Source organism: Montipora foliosa, chromosome 1 (assembly GCF_036669935.1).
Source record: "Montipora foliosa isolate CH-2021 chromosome 1, ASM3666993v2, whole genome shotgun sequence".
NCBI classification, from domain to species: Eukaryota; Metazoa; Cnidaria; class Anthozoa; order Scleractinia; family Acroporidae; genus Montipora; species Montipora foliosa.
This window is the reverse complement of record NC_090869.1, coordinates 10,429,601-10,448,602: the sequence shown is the minus strand read 5'-3', so window position 1 is coordinate 10,448,602 and position 19,002 is coordinate 10,429,601. Positions and strand designations below refer to the sequence as shown.

Here is a 19,002-nt window from a genome sequence, read left to right as displayed (position 1 = left end):
CTGTATATGCTATGTATTTTAGCTGTAAATGTAATGTCTCGAAGATATTAGCTCCTATAGTTATTCGGAAAAAGCTTATGACTGTATGTATGTTACCTTTAGAAGGGCGCATGCGCACTCTTTGTAATCTGCGACTCCAGTGCTTACCATATGACAGATAAAATGACTTTTCTCTTAAATATATAAGCCATCTAATTCTTACGCTATATTGACAAGGGCGGTTTGGAGCTGTGAGTAGGCGTGGGATTTGTCACATATGGTTTAGGGGCCGACATATCTCTCCCTCAATGAAGTACCGGGAGGCAAGGTCGGTAGCAGAAAGCAGCAAATGGCCAACTGCGTCCAAAAGCGATCGCACGGGCCGAAGTCCCGGGATAACTCGTTTGGTACGACGCTCCAGCGCCGGTGTCTGGAGGTACTGCGTTTTTCTCTCTTGTTCAAACATTCTGTCAGCCCATGCGCAAATGTTCTGGCTCTTCGATACCTAGCCTACCAAAAAAAATTAACATGCCGTTTTTTTTTTTTTGTTTTTTTTTTTTTGGACCAGCAATTGACATTTCAGCTGATTTTATAGGCAAAAACGTAACGTAAGAACCGTGCGTGTCTGGTCTTGTCTCAGACATAGGCGAGAGATGGTTTCATGCAGACTGGGACGCCTAAAATGCTCTGTTGTAAACATGGCAGTTCACGAGTGAAGTTGTCTCTCTGGCCTTTCTGTGGACGAATTCCAGGACCTACTGACACAATCTGGGCAAGTTTTGAAAGCTAAAACCTTCAATCGATGCGTTATTTTGCTGGTAGGACTGGGTGGCCCGACACTTATGAAAAAAACTATGAAATGAGAATCGGGAGTCTTCCCTTGTCATGGAATGGCAGAATTACCCAGAATTCTTTTTGGGCATGAGCGAGGCAACTTAAGAAGCACGAGACTGGCCCTCATCGAATGGCTGAAGCGCGGCCAGAGGAAATGAGATTTCTAGCCAGGTATTCAGGAGTAGGCCTGGTGTGTGCTGTTAACGTAGATTTTGGATTTCTAAACAAGTTTTTACCATAGAAAATTCGCGACAAAGTTTTGCTTTCATTTCGCTGTAATTCTCGTGTCAAAGAAACGGTATAATAATGTAAAAAAGAGAATACCGATATTTGTATTTGCAGATTACCTGTCCTCTTAGTACGAAAGTCCAGCTCGACATCTCTATGCAATAAGCGCATTCAGAATTTGCTCGTATTAGTATCCCATATCCAAAAAAAGGGTCAAATCAATTTATCTCTCACTTCAAAGTACATTTGAACGATGAGATGAACACAATTACTTGAAGGTTAATATAGTTATCATTAGAATTCATTAGCTGCGATATCAAATTTTCATGTGATAATTTTCGTTTATCATAAAATTTTGTTTCACTTTTGGAAAGGAACGTGTCTCTTATCGAGGAATCTCTTACAATTTAGTAAGAGATGGGTTTCGTCCTCAATGTTATTACCACTACAGAGAAAACATATTCCTTCAGTGTTGATGTTGCATGTCGTTCACGCAACATTGTTGCACTATATATAGCTAGGGCATGCGCGCTAGGTCCACTTGTTGCGCACCAGGGGCATGGGGCACATAAACATCGACATGTTGTGTTGAAAATGTTGAAAATGTTTAGCCAGACCTTAATATAAGTTGCCATTGGACCCTTTGTTAATTATCAATTTGACACGTTTTACAGCTGGCGTGTGCATGAACGTGAGATTCAAGTCCAAGGCAACCAGAGGTTTTTCTCTTTCTCGCCGCTTTGCGACTCGTCTTCGCTGCTTTGCGGCTCTCTCCATGCTCAAGAAAAACCTTTGGGACCAGAGTAAATTTGTGACACATCGTCAGGTTGATTTTGGAAAGGATTTTTCCAACAACTTGAAGGCTTTTTCTTCATCGGCAGTTTTCAATTCTCTGAACTTTCTCTTTCGCAGCATATTTAACCAACCTTGTTCGACCATTGACTGCAACTTTACAAAGAAAGGACTAACAGGAAAAAAACACGCTTTTAAAATTACCATATTGCTTCTATGCCAATATCGTCCCCTCACAATTTCAACCTTCTTTGTTCGGACTCAGCCCGTGGGATACGCTTTTTGCGGAATGTTCTGGAAGCCGTTCTAAAAAACTCGCCGCACGCGTTTTATCGGGTCTAAAAACAATATGTTAAAAGACTCGGCTAGGCTTCGTGTTTTTAAACCCGATAAAACAATGCTGCGAGGTTTTTAAATACAAAAAGGACATTACTAACAGTCAAGCTGAAACTACATATAATACAATATGAATACTACCTATAATACCACAACTAGTAATCTATTTCACAACGCTCTCATTCATGCTCAGTTAAAATAAGATAGTATGCACGGGAACAATATTGCTAAGTGGGCTAAGCCAAGCTGGGGCAGCTTGGCTTAGGGTAGCACTGAAGAATGACCCAGGCAAATTTTCTATTTGTTCGAAGGTGGGTGGGCCGATCCCTTCTTCACCGCCCCCGCTGGACAGAAAAGGAGTGTTCTGCTTCTACGCGGCATTAGGGAGACGCCGACGGTAACAACGAAGGTACAAAACAATAGGTTTAGTGTGCAAAAACAATGGCTCTGCACGCTCTGCGCGTCCGTTTTACATTTTAGTACATTTCTTTGCCGTCATCTCCTACATGACGACGTGAAATGACCAAATTCAAGGTTCTGTGGAGGACGTTAGCACATGACGATGAATTTTCAGTCTCTGTACGCTTCCAACCCACTCATACCAGTTCAATTCCTCGACAGTTACTACACATCTTTAACGCGAAACGACACGAAATAGCTTCGTAGTGATATGAAAAACGCGCACTTGTATTTTTAAATGAAGCCCTCGTAGCCTCGTCGTCCTCGTTTCGTAATCTCCCTATTTACAGCCCTGCTACATCTTGGCGCACGTGTCTAAGTGCCTTGAGTCTCCCGAGATATCTTAATTTAACGTATCCACTTTGGCATATCATTATGAGTGTTATGAAAAGAGACCCGTTTTCAAAACCACCAAACCTCTGTGACCAACCAGATTTCAATTAGAAGAAGAAACCGCTCGTACTCGGGACACGTACAATTCTGACACGTTCATTAATGAGGCCCAGAAATCACATGAGTCCTATCATACTGTCCACTCGTTAGTTTGTTGGCGGCTGAGGAGCCCCATTTTTCTCTCCCATAGCAGGAAGATCGCTCTTTCGTTGATTGCAGCTGACCTTGAACTGTCCTAGTTTACCACTGTGACAGTAATAACAGCCTACTGAAAGGTTACCTGCTGATAATCCCCGTAAGTTACGCTCACGATTTCCCCCATCATAAGGGGTCATCGTTGACCCCCCGGAACTATTCCAGCGATGCATGTCACGACATCAAAGATATTCTCGTGATCCTTATAATCCCTAGCCATAAAATAAACCAAAAATTAGCCTTTCCCTTCTCTACCGGCTGGAAAATTTTTATCTGTTTCGCACTCCCTGCAAAAACAAACCAACATTCCGTCTGCCACCATGTCCGGGCGGAAGTTTCCCAGCAAGTTAGCAGGAAAGCGACAATTTAATACATTGTACGCCTAAATGAGCGTGGCAAAAGGCCTCAATACAACTTCCCAATACTTCTTTTCGCGCCAGCACATGCATTCCCTGCAGAACAACTCCGTTGGGTGCCCGTGACTACACACGGCGTATGACCGCATTTGTATCAAGTTATAGAATGCCCGTGACTACACACAGCGCATGACGCCATCTGCCAAAAATAACAGGATATACCCAGATGACTACACACGGCGTATCACCGAATCTGTTCTAAGTTCCAGAATGCCCGTGACTGCACACGGCTTAATTATGACTCCATCTGTCACAAAGAACAAAATATAACCTGATGAGAAAGCAGCCTGTGGCCACATGAGGCATCGGAACAGCAGAGGATTATGCGACAACTAACAACGAAAGGTCCTGTGGGAACAAACAACGAAAATACTTATCACACTAACGAAAAAGTCGGGTCAATTCTATGCAAAACCAAAAAATATTTTACCAACAACGCAACATCCTAACGTACAAGCACGGATAATTAAGACACAAGACAGAAATTCACTCCGAGCTCGCCCTGCTCTTAGTCCCGGTTATTCCAAACGGATTGTGGAATCGGCGCTGCTTACACTGAGACAACTGGGGATTAACCTGAGGAGCTTCGTCTTAATCCTCAGCAACCGCCATCAGCCGGGGAATTAGGGAAGAAAAGAAAAAAAAGATTCTCGTCAAAGATCACTTCTTCACTGCTCCGCCGGCTGAAACCAAGCAAAGCAGGAGTGTCCTGCTTCCATGCGGCATTTATAGCCCTGCTACACCTTGGCGCACGTGTCTGCATGCCTTGAGTCCCCTGAGATATCTTATTTTCACGTATTCACTGTCGCTGTTTCATTACGAGTGTTATGAATACTAACATGACACTCTTTCTACCAACATGAAATTCTTTTGTCAAGGCTGTGAAGGAGTAAAGGGAACTGCTTGCCTGGCTCATCGCGCACACAGTTTGTCAGTGCCAATAATTCCATGTCATTAATACTACCAACGTGTATTGGAACGTGGTGTTCCGCACGGATCTGTCCTCGGACCTCTTTTCTATTTACGCTATCACGGCTTCAAGGCTTGCTGACATCGTTAAGTATTATAACCTTGAGTATAATTTTTATGCAGATAACACTCAACTTTATTTAGTATTTGATGGAAGCTACAATCATAGACAAAAGTAGTATGTAAATGAACCACACCAGAGCTGTATTTCAACCCGCTTCCGTTAAAGCTCAAAAGAAATAGTTTCACTTTCTCTTACATAGCCCCGTTCCCCCCTATTCAGTGTTGGAAGGTAACTCAACAATTTCCCACTGAAACCATTCAGTTTTGCACAACATTGAAGGAGGGGGAAGGGGAGAGAAGAAATGAGGACGTCAAAAGTGCTAACCTTCCCAACAGTTTAGTCTATGATTGTAGCTATTGCAGTGAAGTGCCCACCTTGATAAAACGTTCGTGTCTGTCAGATTGACAACTGGAAGGTTAATAACAAGCTGAAATTGAATCAAGATAAGACCGAGTTTGCTTTAACAAGCTCAAAATATCGGTCAAGACCCCCCTCCTTGGAATCTATTAGTTCAGACACCTTCAACTCGTAATCTTGGGACTAGTTGTTTTTAGATCAAGTGAGAGCCATTTGCAAGTCTGCGCATTATCACCTTAGAAACATTGCTAAAATTCGAAAGTATCTCTTAATTAATTGATCACGTCAAAATTAGATAATTGCAATTCTCTTTTATATGGACTCCCTCAGCGGCTTCTTTCCAAGACTTAAGTCCATTGGATCCTTCGATAAATGACCCCACAAGCTTTTAACTTTGAATATTATGGTTGATTGATTGATTGATTGACATCTGTGACTTGGTTCAGTACACAATACAGTCACGCACTCTGCAGCTGAGGTTATGCATGGTCATTGAGACTTTTGGCTATTCCGTCAGCTCCCTTGAAAGCATATGGGGATCGTGCCTTCGGCGTAGTTGCCCCCAAATCGTCAAATACTCTCCGACTAAATTTAAGATTAAGTAACTCTGTTGACATTTTTAAGAATCGTTTAAAAACCTACTTTTTTAAACTCGTAAAACTTGTAATTATTCTTTTACCTTTTAATTCTTAGAGATCTTTATAAAATAATTAGGATAGTACGCGCATTCTCATTGGTTAATAGCTGTGTTTAGATGAGAGCATGCAAACGGCTGTGACATCACACAAATTTTGATTGGTTAGGTGTTGTCAGACGCGCGTTTTGATTGGCTGGTAGGGAATATGAGCGTGTATCAAGAAAATCTGTTTCAATCAAGAAGTAAACTAGACGCTCTATGACCGTAAACTGGGTTGCCTGTGGTACGTATTATTCAAAAACAGAAGGAGATGAGTTTGGTGGTATTGAACTGCAGCGTTCCAGTTACTTTTTTCAAGTGGGGAGTCATGCAGACCATTTGAGGGGTCACCCAGATGTCGTGCCAGCAGTGGCCCTTTGGCTCACACGTTCACAAGCTGAATTATTTTGTAATGTCCTGTCCCGTTTTGAGGTCTTTACTTTTTACAGCTTTGGTAATAAATTCAGTTCAAAGATAACAAAACTAGTCTGCAAGCAGGCTCTTCTTTTGAAAATGGCGCACGGTCGAAATATAGGGGCTTGGTTACTAGTTTTTTCCGAAGCCAGTAACCAAGCCCCTATATTTCGTCTGCGCGCCATTTCAACTGAAGAGCCTGCTTGCAGCCTATAACAAAACACACTCTTGAGTAAAAGTGCACGTGTAAAAGTGCGCTGAAGTGTGGTAATGCACTTGGACAATGGAAGGCTATGGTAGAGAATAGAACTGAATGGAGACATATGATTCGTCAAACATGCAACAAAGTGAACGAGAAGAGAGTGAATGCATACGAGAGACAAAGGGATAAGAGGAGAAGGAAAGAGAACCTGAAACAATAAACTATTTATTGTACTTTATGCTTACAATTTACTGTATTTTATCTGTATTGATTTGTGTTGTAACCGCTTTCGGGACTAGGCGTATTATTATTCTTCTTTAAGGTCTTGTTCTATTGGGATCAACCGTTTCAAGCGCAACCGGTTTAGATTGACGCGGTTGAGGTTTCCCAATAGCACACTTAAAGTTTTCTCAACTCATTCTCGACACTGCTATTACGATAATCATATATTATTTGTCATAAGACCGAGCTGTAAACGTGCGCTAACAATAGCTAAAAAAATATTTTACACAACTAACGAGAAAGGTCAGGCCACACTTAAAACAAAGCTAACCATTGAACTCAGCGCTTAGGCTTAATTATTGAATTATAGTGATCCTATTCTAGATGCCAGGCAACAAATAACAAATATTTAAGAAACTTTGTAACTTGCTCATCGTGGTCTAGTGAAAAGAAGTTGTTCCTATAAGCCGAAGCTCCGTATGCAAATCTTGTCCAGGGACTACTTTTACTTTTTTTCGCTTTTTATGTGCTACCACAAGTCCTGGGACTTAGACCAGTGTATATGGCATGTAATTATAATATGAACGTCCTTTGCCGCGCAGACAACGATGAGCTACGTGTAATCATTTATGCAGGGACAAGGGGGATAGTGGCCACACCCGGCGGCCAAGCCTTGTAGGGGCAGGTTCCCAGGCCCCCGGGTGGGGTCACTCGATCGTCTTGCCCCTCGCCTCCTACATCCAAACTATTAAGAATTAAAATACAAATACAATTAGCAATCCAATTAGCAATCCAATTAGCAAACAAACAGAACTGTATATAGCTTTCCGCTAGTGTTAACGAATTAAGTTTCTCGCTTTTCATCATATATTTTAGCCCTTTTAGCATTCTGAAGTGTAAATCAGACGAGGTATCTCCAGAACGCTTTCGCTTTTTATTAACATTATACGGTACTTTCACCTACTTTACGATTAAGCTTTCCTTCAATAATTATAGTGTACTTTCACACATTTAGATTTCAACTTTAATATTGTCAAGTAAGGGCAAGCAGAGCTTCCTCTGCCTTGTCCACTGTAACTATGTAAATAAATAGAAAAGAAAAAAAAAAATCCACTCTGGAGAACATGTTGACTTTTGCAACCGTTTTCTGTTGAAACACCGTAACTCCTGGGAATAGTTATTACCAGATTTCTCAGCGTTAACAAGTTGAGGGAAAGCAACACGGCAGGAGCCCACGGCCAAATTTAAATGGCCTTCGTAAACGACACCGGTCACTACCAATGCTTTTTCAACCGTTTCAACCTAGTTTGATGCCGGTTAAAAAATTTGATCAACCAAACCTACCGAAAACGGTTTTTTTCCGAATAGAACACGACCTAAGTGAAATAGTCTGCAAAAAAAACTAACTGCAAATTGCTCTGACGTACGTTTTCCTGCATGTCATGCATGTCTTGCAGTTGCACGAAGCAAACGTTTATTCCACACACTAAGGAAGGACTGAACATGTTCATTCCACTTCATAATTGCTTTTATTTTCAATCAAATCTGATGCCAGGTCAAAAAATAAAAAAATGTTTTTGGCTTTACATTCGCACCAAAAAGTATCGCAAAAGCCGGGAGTTAACAGTAGAAGGCAAGCCAAAAGACAGATGAAGAAAAAAAATGGCAGTTTTTTTGTAAAACTCTGAATTTCAAATTCTCAGCGAAAGATTAATGCCAATCTTTCGTAAAAACACTAAAATTTCTACAGTTTCTGACTTGTATGAATCAAGAGGAAGGTCATGATGATGTTCTATCAAAAGGAAGAATTCGATCACGTGCTTGGCGACCATAAAGGTGCACACGATCACCCTGTGTCAAGGTTCTTGTTTACATTGAAAGACTGTTAATCGTTCAACGCTTTCAGAGTTAAACAACGTACTTTTTTGCCAAGAAACTTTTGTCTTTCGTTTTTTCAACTGGATTTTCCTAGGAGTAATGCTGGCTGGGCCAATCCGAAAATAAAAAAAAGGAACAAGAATTTGACTAAGAGGAAATGCGACTAAATTTCTTGTGTTGCGATGTTTATTTCAAGCTCCTTATGCACATTTTTGACAGAGAATATACAATTACAAAAGAATATTCCACTGTAAGATCATTAAAACACATTTAAAAAAGCGAGCGATGTTTTGGCGCTACGTTACGTCATTATCAAGTTAAAAGGTGAGATAGTATAAGGTCTAATACGAATATATAAAATGTGAAACAATACATGGAATGTTTGTGGGTCCTATGGGTATAATTCCCAAGGTAAGAAATACAATAAGGAAAAAAGAAAACATGTACAAAAGTGTCTTGTAAACAGTTTGGCACGAATATAGTCGGCTTCCGTGTAAAGAGAAGGCTTGATGTCCTTTATATACAACATCTCGTAGACTAAACAATCAAACTTGCTGTTACATTTCCTCAGAACTTTGAAAAGGTGGTCAGTCTTTGTTCTGTTGTTGCCATGCTGTGTTTATTTTTTTTTCACTGTCTTGTTTATCCAATTGACGTTCCATTCTTCAGCTCCAAAAGGGTATATTTTGTTTAAAGATCCATTAAAACGCCATTCGTCTTCGACGCCATTGCAGGTTAATTAAATATTTTACTGTGTCCACTCGATAAAATCTACCTATTTCTACTACCCCATGAAACGCGCAGAAGACTCTACGCACAAACACAATACTTAGCAGGGGAGTAACAAGAGAGACCTATTGCGCAACTTTTCCATTTTCTCGACACAAAAAAAGAAAGAAAAAGGAAACGAAGAAATTCAACTCATTTTCTAACTGGAATTCTACGACAACCTAGTAAAAAAACCAGGCTTTTCCTTCATTTGTCGACTTATTTTTTAGAAGTATTTTGTAAAAGCAATAAGACACTTTTTAACTTGTTTACATAGCCTCATCCAAACACCGGGGAGTTGGTAGAATGTTGGAGACTGAAAGTTATCGTCGTTGATTGCCTGAACTTAAGTAATTGTCAATTTCGTTTCTTAAATCTCCAGGGTATTACGGAAAACAAATCAATTAAAGAACGACAGATAACGGAAATTCCTGAGTGATATAGGGCGTTCATATAAATTTCAAATATTTTCGATAGCATAGGATTTTCTATAGTGACTGAAAGTGCCAAAGTTAAGACAGTATCAAGGGAGATTTTGATTAAATAAACCTATCTGTGAAATATTAAAACTTGTGACTTGTGGAGAACACTGCTTATTGGGAGGCGAGCATTCTTTACACGTGGAACCTCCGACGGGAAGTCTATCAACGGGATTGCGAGTATAATTTGCCCTGAATTCCTTTTAAAACGATGCCTATGGGCAACTCTTCAAGGGAGCTTGAGGACACAAAAGGAAAACTGCAAACGAAACTGACGCAACTAGAAATCCACACCAAGAGAACAGAAGAAGTGCTCAGTTTAGGATCATTTGAGAAGCTATCCAGAGACATTTGGGATCGTTAAGATCTACAGTAACCCAAGCGGACAACCTAAAGCGCTCGCTAGAAGCCTAAAAGCTCTGCTCTGCTTGATACACCTGACATCCCCAATACACTTCATACGCTTGCTGCACTTGATACACTAGACAGAATCTTAGCAAGGAACTTAGAGCCTGACTAGGTTAGAATCATTTATTTAGTTCCAAATCAACCCGACTCGGTCAAGCATGTGATGACTTTGAGAACCTCAGTTCGGGATTTAGCGCCAGCAGCACCGCTTTGGTTCCAACCCAAATCCAAGGTTGTCAAACATGTGTCGTCTCTGAGAGCCTCAAAAAGGGATTTAGTGCCATAAACATCCAAAGTAGTCAAAAATCCACGTTTAGTCAAACATGTGTTGTCTTTTAGAGCCTCAGAATGGGATTTAGCGCCAGAATCGCCGATTTGGTTCGCACTCAGATCCAAAGTAGTCAAACATGTGTTGTCCTCGAGAGCCTCAGAAAGGGATTTAGTGCCAGAATAGCCAATTTCGTTGCGACTAAAATTCAAATGAGTAAAACATATGTTGTCTTCGAGAGGCTCAGGAAGGAATTTAGCGCCAGAATCGCCGATTTAGTTTCCACTCAAATCCAAAGTAGTCAAACATATGTTGACTTTGCGGAGAGCCTCAGAAAGGGATTTAGCGCCAGAAACATCGATGAAGTTCTCACTCAATCCAAAGTAGTCAAACAAGAGTTGACTTGGAGAGTCTCAGAAAGGGATTTAGCGCCAGAATCGAGGATTTGGTTTTCAGTCAAATCCAAAGTAGTCAAACGTGTGTTGTCTTCGAGAGACTGAGAAGGGATTTAGCTCCAGAATCGCCAACTTGGTTCCACTGCAAATTCAAAGCAGTCAAACATGTGTTGTCTTCGAGAGCCTCGGAAAGGGATTTAGCGCCAGAATCGCCGATTTGGTTTCAACTCAAATCCAAAGTACTCATACATGTATTGTCTTTGAGGACCCGAGAAAGCTAGGGATTCAACGCCAGAAACATCGATGAAGTTCTCACTCAAATCCAAAGTAGTCAAACATGTGCTGTCTTTGAAAGCCTCAGAAAGGGATATAGCGCCAGAATCGCCGATTTGGTTCTCACTCAAATCCAAAGTAGCCAAACATTTGTTGTCTTAGAGAGCCTCTGAAAGGGATTTAGCGCCAGAATCGCCGATTTGGTTCCCACTCAAGTCCAAGGTAGTCAAACATGTGTTGACTTTGAGAATTACAGAAAGAGATCCTGCACCAGCGGCACCCATTTCGTTATAATTCAAATACAAAGTAGTCAAACATGTGTTGTCTTTGAGAGCCTCAGAAAGGGTTTTAGTGCCAGAATCGCCGATTTGGTTCCCACTCAAATCCAAAGTAGTCAAATATGTGTTGACTTTGAGAGTTACAGAAAGGAATTCCGCACCAGCGGCACCCATTTCGTTATATATATCCCTTTAATTTATTCATGTCACATGATTTTTCTAGTAGTAGACATTTGGATGTTGTAACTAAATCTTTAACTGTTGGATACGATATCCAAAATCTTTTAAGATTTTCATTAGTTATTCACTGCGTATCCAAACGCATCCAGGTGATGTGGTATACAGCAGTTGATTGGTGGGCTCGAGATATGAATTATTAATGAGTTTGAGAAGGTCTGATGCAATACTTATAAAACTCATTAATAATTCATGATGGGAAAACAAAAGAAATGTTATATTAATCAATATCTGTATTTCTGGTACAGCTTTCTCTTCATTTACATAAATGTTTCTTTCAATTTTCACGGTTAAAATGTCTTGAATCACCAAAAATACCCAGTGTACCTGTACATTAACACTTAAATGCTGACATTTCATAAGCAAAATACAATATTCGCGCCCGTATTGTATCGGATATAAAATGTCTCGACGTTGTATATCCGATACAATACGGTCACTCATATTGTATTTAGTACTTTAAAACTCTTAATTCATAACAGATTCAAGGTGTTGTAAGATTAGCACTTACAAAACATATTTGTATAATCAGCAAAGAGTCCAAAGGATGTAGCTTTTTAGGGCAGTCCTAAAGGCATTAGTCAATAAATAAAATAAAGCAGAAATAACAGTGGATTCCAGGTTGATCATTGTGGTATTCCACAAGGAATAGTTTGGTATTACCAATCTTGACAAAGTGAGTGCGATTGTGTAAATAATTTTCAAACCACTCAAAATTTAAAGGAGTTCCACGTATATGCTGTAGTTAAAATATCTCTTTGTTTCCGATTATGATTATGTCTGTAAGATGAAGGAAAATACAAAAACAAAATAGCTTGAAAAAATTTCAACCGAGCAAGAATATTAACTACAACATATACCATAAGAGAGAGTGTGCATTGATCAACAAGCTAAGGCTTTACTGACAATGAATTTGTCTAGATCTGCAATGACCTAATCCCTACTGGCCTCCGACCTTGCTCTGGCTTTTTTGACATCTTCCCACACTGTGTGCAAAAAAAGAAAAATAATTGATAAGAAGTGGGTCATTGTTTTGTTAAATATGAAAAAAACCATGCAATACAAATAGCATCACCACCATCAATCAGTTGCCTGCTCACCTTAGAGCTCAATTACTTATTAAATAAGGAGTGTGATTTTAAGACTTTTTTTTTTAAGAAGAGCCATGGAATTAGTCGCCATGGGTGGGAGGAGAGGTAAGAACAAACCCTGATGCAGTGCTCACAAGTTCCATTGACAACAAGGTTCTGTGCCTGCATGCACATGCACCCTTCACACCAAGGGACTGACTGAAAAACCTGTCACACTTCCACTCAAAACCTTCACTACAGGCATAGGAAGGCAGGGTAGAGTCAAAGGTGTAGAAATTAAGCAAGCATCATGCAGGCAGGTTAGGAATGGACAACAAAGTAGATTTCCAGACCTGTTATTTCTAGGGGGTGAATGTACATCAGGTTTTTGATGTGAGCCACCCAGACCTGTGGCTGCTGGCTCTTGATTTGGGCAAATGCAATTAAGCCACAATTTAAAAAAGTAACAATTTTGAGGCTTCAGATCCACCTACTGGTGCCACAAGATTTACATTAATGTTTTTCAAAACAATGGCCAATGATGGATTGTTCATGTTCATGTTTATAGTGAAGTAACACTGAAGGACTAGTACTATCAGAATTTCTTGAATTTATTTGCCAGGTACATGTCCCCTTAACCGTATTTAATGTCCTACCAGAGGTTGGGTACTACAACAGAGAAGTAGGGAAATTGAACTTGATGTTTATTTTTGTATGTGTCCTTGTGCTTGCACCCTTCGGGAAATAATAGAAGGACTTGGACCCATGGCCAGCAACAAAAAGTTAGGGATTTTCTTACTACACTAATGCCTTCATGCTACCACACTTTCAAAGTGTCTTCATTCCTACCGAGACTACTTTCCTCAAAAGGTTTACGGTATTCGGCGAAACAAAACGAAACAAAAAGAAGTTTATTACACATCAAGAGTGAACGATGATGGGAACTAACAATAAATTATTGCTGTCCTTGCTAGATCCCTTGTTTGGCAAAATACCAATTCAATAGGGTTTATTTGTTTTGTTCATTGTTGGAATACCCTGTAACTAAGTACCAAAGAATACTATATACTTAAATTTAAGCAATAGAGGAGTCGACAATTTCTGTGTTTCCATAGCCTCATCTAAACATGAGGGGGAGTTGGGAGAATTTGAGACAGTTATCCAAACCGGAGACACAGTCCAGGGTTTGCATACAATGTAACTGTTGAGAATTCTCCCAACTTCCTTGAAGAAGAAGAAACACGGAAAATAGTCCTCTATTGCTTTTATAAAATATTTCTTAAAGACAATTCGAGAAATGATGGAAACAAATGAAGGAAAATTCTTGATTGAAACAGATTTTCTTGATACACGCTCATATTTCCTATCAGCCGATCAAAACGCACATCTGAAGGCACATAACAAATCAAAATTCATGTGATGTCACAGCCGTGTTTCCATACTGTCATTTAAACACAGCTATTGACCAATGAGAGTGTGCATACTGTCCTAATTATTTTATAAATTTCAACAGTGTTGTGTTCTAATAAATTGCTAACCTTGGCTGTTTTATGCTGTTTATGAAAATCACATTTCAAGACACCAACTCCATAGTATAATCATAAGTAAAGAAGTAAATATCACACTTTGCCTAAACTATACATGAAACTTTAACTTTACTTTAATCAAGGTAATTGCTACTAGCGGTTACTATTATGCTAATCTTGCATGGAGGAGCCAGCAGTCGCTCCATTTACATGGTATGGCATTACAATTACATTTACACATGGTATAAATTACAATTACAATTACATGCTATGAAATTACAAATTACATAGTATGACAATAGGAGGTTTTCACGCGACATCATCGCCGCCATGTTGGTGGACGAAAACAAAAGATCTCTTAATAGCTTCTTTTGTTCGTCCACCAGAACTCATACATTTCTCCACTGTTATTGGTGTCCCTAGAGGTTGGTTGAAAACATCCTATATAGTGGCCGCTCTTCGGACAAATTCTGGATAAGATGCCTTTATCTAACAACATAAGCTGATAACGCGTTCCATACAGGGATTGATCTTACAAAGAAAGAGTGTTTGTAAGCATGGACTATAGAGGATGGGAGCCTGATCTTAAAGTCATGAGTTACGCTTGTAAGGAGGGCACAGAGGTGAGGTCCTAGGGAAGGGAAATGTTAACTTGACCTGTATATGTATTTCATAATCTAATATGTACTGATTATATACAGTACATAGTCATTTGTAAAATTATTGCATCAAGCAATGTAATGACCATTACCAGCACTAAGGGCGCTTTCCAATTGACAGAACTGACCTGTCAGACCGGGCATTTGGAAGGACTTACTCTACACATGGTGAGAAATTTATCATGATGATGGTTGACCGCTAAACCGTTGCTATTAAACCACTCACCTTTGCATGTGCCGATGGATGAAAATGGAATCATTACCAATGGAGAAGATCTGGGTATCATCAGCAGAAGCACTGACTTTAGATGACAGACTAATGAAAAACAGGTCATTGACAAAGATTTTAAACAATAAGGGACCCAATACTGATCCTTGCACTGTGGTATTCCTCTAGTACTGGTCTGTCTGAGTGCTGGGTGGTCTGTCTGAGTATGGGGTCTTTGACTCTTTTACGGACTATCCTTATGGCATTTTTCTAAAAATACAATTCTGTTTTTGTATTTTGTAAGTTGCCATTAAATTGTAATAAATAAATAAAAAACCAGTTCTGACGAAATTTAAAGGAAAGGAAAGCACCCTAATTATATACCTTAAACATGGAACGCATTCCACTAATCTTTGAATATTCTAGTAGCATTTCTGATATTGAGGTATACCAATTGAAAACCGTTAATTCAAGCTTCAAAGCCAATTCTGGAGCAAAAGAAAGCCGATAACATGGCTATTTCCGCATGCAAAAAAACGCTGGTTCGCCATTCTATCTATTATTTTCCTTTAATTACGGTGTTTGAAACGCTTACCAAAGTTTTTCGATGCTTTCATAGTATTTCAGTCTGGCCTTGATTTCCTTTTCATCTGCTTCATAACTGAACAAAATAAAACATTTAATTCGGAAACAACAACAAACGATTCCAAGTTCCTTGCGCATTGACATGAAGTATCGGCCGTGGATACCAAATTTGGGAATGTTTGAATGACAGTTGTCACAGGAAGTGCATTGAGTTCCGGAAGAATCAGTCACGCGATTTTATTTTGAATTTTGCGGACTCTCTTCGCTTTGACCGTGTTTGGTGTCTATTTCATCGTGCACTCTATCGCTGTAAGTCACTTAAGCTGCTTGTTTTCCGTTGGTTGGTGTTTAAGGCTCAGTTCAAACGTCGAACTTTTCATGTACTCAAATGTAACGAACCTAAATTCAATAAAGTACATGAAAAGATCGACGTTCGAATCAATTATTAAAGTTCGACCAATCTAATTTGTGTCGACCCAAGAATTAAGTTCGAGTGGTTTACATGGGAAAATCGACTGTGGAGCGACTTCGATTCAAACGTCGAACTTCTCATGTGCCGGAGAAGGTGTGCCCGAGTTCTTAGAATTGTTTTGATTATTTTAGCATAATATTATTGTAAATGTATATATAATTTATAGCTTATTTCTTATGTATTAGTTATCATAGTAATCATTATTTCTTTTATCTTCATGTTGTGTCCCCAATTAGCGTCAGCTAAATACATCGACACATGAATAAAGTTCATCATCAGACCCCGTTCGAGACAACAATCAATTCTTTCTCCTAGTTTATATTCTTGTGGTCATATTTTAGGGATGTTGCTGGATAAGTTGTCTCTTCGACTGCTTTTCAGGAACACTGGGATTCCGGCAATTAAAGTGGAACGAAACAATCATCAAAGGCAATTTAGAAGTAGGTGCAATTATTGGAGTGTGACATGCAGAGTCATAACTAATCAATATAAAACTCTTCATTCATCAAAAACCGGGCCATCTTATTTACAGCATTTGCAAAAATACCACCATTCGACATTTCTGTCCAACAGCAGTTCACAGCACCTAATTCATCACCTGAATCAAGTTTACTGGCCCAATCTCCCAGTTTTTTCTTTGCTTACCCGAGTCAGCTCTGTTAAACAAATCTCTTCGAAATCACCGTTAAAACCGGCGTGTATTAAAACCAGGAACAATGGAACACCGGAACTCCGGAACACTCCGGAACACTCCGGAACACCCTGGAAGTAACCCAAAACCCTCAATTTGGCTAAACCTAGGCCTAGCTAGGCCTTATGTTGGTTTTTAGGCCTAGGGTTAGCCAAATTGAGGGTTCTGGGTTACTTCCAGGGTGTTCGGAGTGTTACGGTGTTCCTGGTTTTAAAACCCTCCTTCCAGGGTCAGTTTTCAACTCGTTCAAAGTATTCTTGGCAGGATTTCGTGAGCTGAAACAAACATATCAGTTCGGGTTCTTTTACAGATATTTGAGACCTCATGACGTCAAGTTATTTAACTATCTCTAAAAGATAGAATCGAAGAATCGGGGGATCTCTAAAATTGGAGAATCTCTAAACGAAGGATAATTCAAGATCTTATCTCCTACACAATCGTCGTTTGCAGACAATTTTTTTAAAGGGTGTTTTAACAGTGAAATTTTAAAATCATTTTACAATCGACATCTTTTATCACATGTTTTCCAGTATTACGTCAACATCCATTTACTATATATATATGTACATAGGAGCAATCCAATGTAAACTCTCATTGTACCTGAAGAAGCCTGGTTTGGCCAGCCGAAATATAGTACACCACTAAAATCAAATCTACGTTGTATCGGCTCTTGCTTAAAATATTTAGTATATTACGCCGATCAGACCAAGCGACTGATCCAACGTACACCGACAGGAAGATTGTCCACGGTTGCGTGCTTCAAAACTCTGACACAGAACTGCTGCTTTTGAAAATTTGCTGCCTTTGGAAATTTGTGGTTCTTATCAAAGTGCCCTATAAAAACAAACTAGGAACTTCAAAGTCAGCAAACCTTGCTGATGACATTTAAAAAAAAAAAACGTACAACATCAGAGGGGCCAAGAAACGGTTCTTCACAAATACCTTCAACAAATGTAGGTTAAAATACTATTGCAATCTAAAATAAACGTTCATAAATTTGTTGTAAATTTGTCTGCAATCTAGAGTCACTGTAAGATGTAAAAAACGGTATCTAAAAAAAATGATGACGTGACGATTTAACTGAGAGTTTTTTAATTTTTAAATTCCGTATATTCAGTTTTACATGAGACAAAATTTCGAAGCTTTTTGTTTTCGACAAACAAGGGAAACTTCAGGAATTAAAACTCTCGTAAGCAAACCACTTTTGCTAGATGACGTTGGGAGCTGGTCATTTGTGGGTTCCAATGTTCCCGTGTGGAATGAATCAACGATGAAATGATATATGAAATGCAATTGCAAAAATTGCGTTCATAACTGCGAAGATCATAGCTTCACTTGATTTCATATCCGCAGTTCATATATGATATATCCTCATTACTGGGTTGCCAGTATGGCAAACCCAGTCCGAATTTGGGTTACATTTCGTGTTTTCTTTTTTTTTCCGTGTCGGGAAAAGTCTTGCCTGTCACTCCCATGCTAAGTAGTGTCTTTGTGCATAGAGTCTTCTCTGCGTATTTTGTGAGGTTTGAGGGGGCTGGGGTAATACGTAGATTTCCCTGGTGCACACAGGAGAAAGTTTAATTATTAAACCTGCAATGGCGTCGAAAGTCGTGGTAACGCGGATGGCGTTTTAGTGCATCTTTAAACAAAATATACCCCTATGGAGCTCAAGAACGGAACTTCGTTTGGATAAATAAGACAGGGGGAAAAATAAATGTCTGGAATCATAAAAGCTAGGAGTAATGGGATTCGACAACAACTGTCGCCCGTCGAGCCGAAATCAAAGTGAGCTGTATCTCTAATATTTTACCAAGTGTGTTGTTAACCAAATGGAAAATTCTCTGGTCACTTATCTGTTCAACAAAGACAGAGAAGGAATCAAACACCTTAAGTGGATCAGTGATCTCTGTTCTCTGCACAGTCTTCAGGTAAAAATAATATGAAATGTGACAGCCAAGAATTTTTTGAAAGAAAGATTGCCTCTAATAGCAAATATGCTGTTTGTTTCAAAAATATTTCGCTGGAAAAGGTGGCCATGTTTTGTAATATGCGAGCTTAACTGGATAGTTTTTATGGCAATAGTAAAGCATTTTCGTGTCAAAATGAGGTTGGCGTCTTTCTGTTCTGTTAACTTAATTAAATATACCATGCCTCGTGATTTCCACTCTCAAAATTACCTCTAGAACCTACTTTTTGCGTAGAATACGCTTCTTGTCTTCTGTAGTGATACTTGACGATTCGGGAACATTTTGTGAAAAAATATTTATAACG

General features: G+C 39.4%; 2 protein-coding genes and 2 long non-coding RNA genes across 7 annotated transcripts in view; 1 reads left to right on the top strand and 3 right to left on the bottom strand.

Annotated features, from left to right (window-relative positions):
• Positions 1–1,355: 1,355 nt before the first annotated feature.
• On the bottom strand, positions 1,356–5,094 carry LOC137974850 (uncharacterized). The gene is made up of 3 exons (XR_011117509.1): positions 5,040–5,094; positions 3,904–3,980; positions 1,356–3,428 (listed from the first exon to the last, which is right to left on the bottom strand). It is a non-coding gene; the product is annotated as an uncharacterized lncRNA (long non-coding RNA).
• Positions 5,095–10,207: 5,113 nt separating this feature from the next.
• Positions 10,208–11,457, bottom strand: LOC138009609 (NLR family CARD domain-containing protein 3-like). The gene is made up of 2 exons (XM_068856670.1): positions 11,309–11,457; positions 10,208–10,538 (listed from the first exon to the last, which is right to left on the bottom strand). Exons 1-2 carry the CDS (start codon positions 11,455–11,457, stop codon positions 10,208–10,210), a joined length of 480 nt encoding a protein of 159 aa, XP_068712771.1.
• Positions 11,458–11,756: 299 nt separating this feature from the next.
• Positions 11,757–15,726, bottom strand: LOC137978765 (uncharacterized). Its single transcript, XR_011118219.1, has 3 exons — positions 15,579–15,726; positions 15,002–15,091; positions 11,757–12,506 (listed from the first exon to the last, which is right to left on the bottom strand). It is a non-coding gene; the product is annotated as an uncharacterized lncRNA (long non-coding RNA).
• A 35-nt stretch (positions 15,727–15,761) lies between these two features.
• Positions 15,762–19,002, top strand: part of LOC137977876 (uncharacterized) — a 12,744-nt gene continuing 9,503 nt past the window's right edge. Inside the window, exons 1-2 of one of the 4 annotated variants that reach the window (XM_068825242.1) lie at positions 15,762–15,877; positions 16,382–16,480. The gene's annotated coding sequence lies outside the window, so the exon portion shown is untranslated. The other 3 variants (XM_068825255.1, XM_068825262.1, XM_068825249.1) reach the window with 3 other exon arrangements.

What these genes read in the sequence shown, in the direction of transcription:
- LOC138009609 (XM_068856670.1), bottom strand. Translation starts at nt 11,457, where the DNA reads ATGGGTGCCGCTGGTGCGGAATTCCTTTCTGTAACTCTCAAAGTCAAC. An exon ending in AACACATGTTTGACTACTTT is followed by an intron (nt 10,539 to 11,308) that starts GTATTTGAATTA and finishes TTTGAATTTTAG; the next exon opens with TCGCAACGAAATTGGCTATT.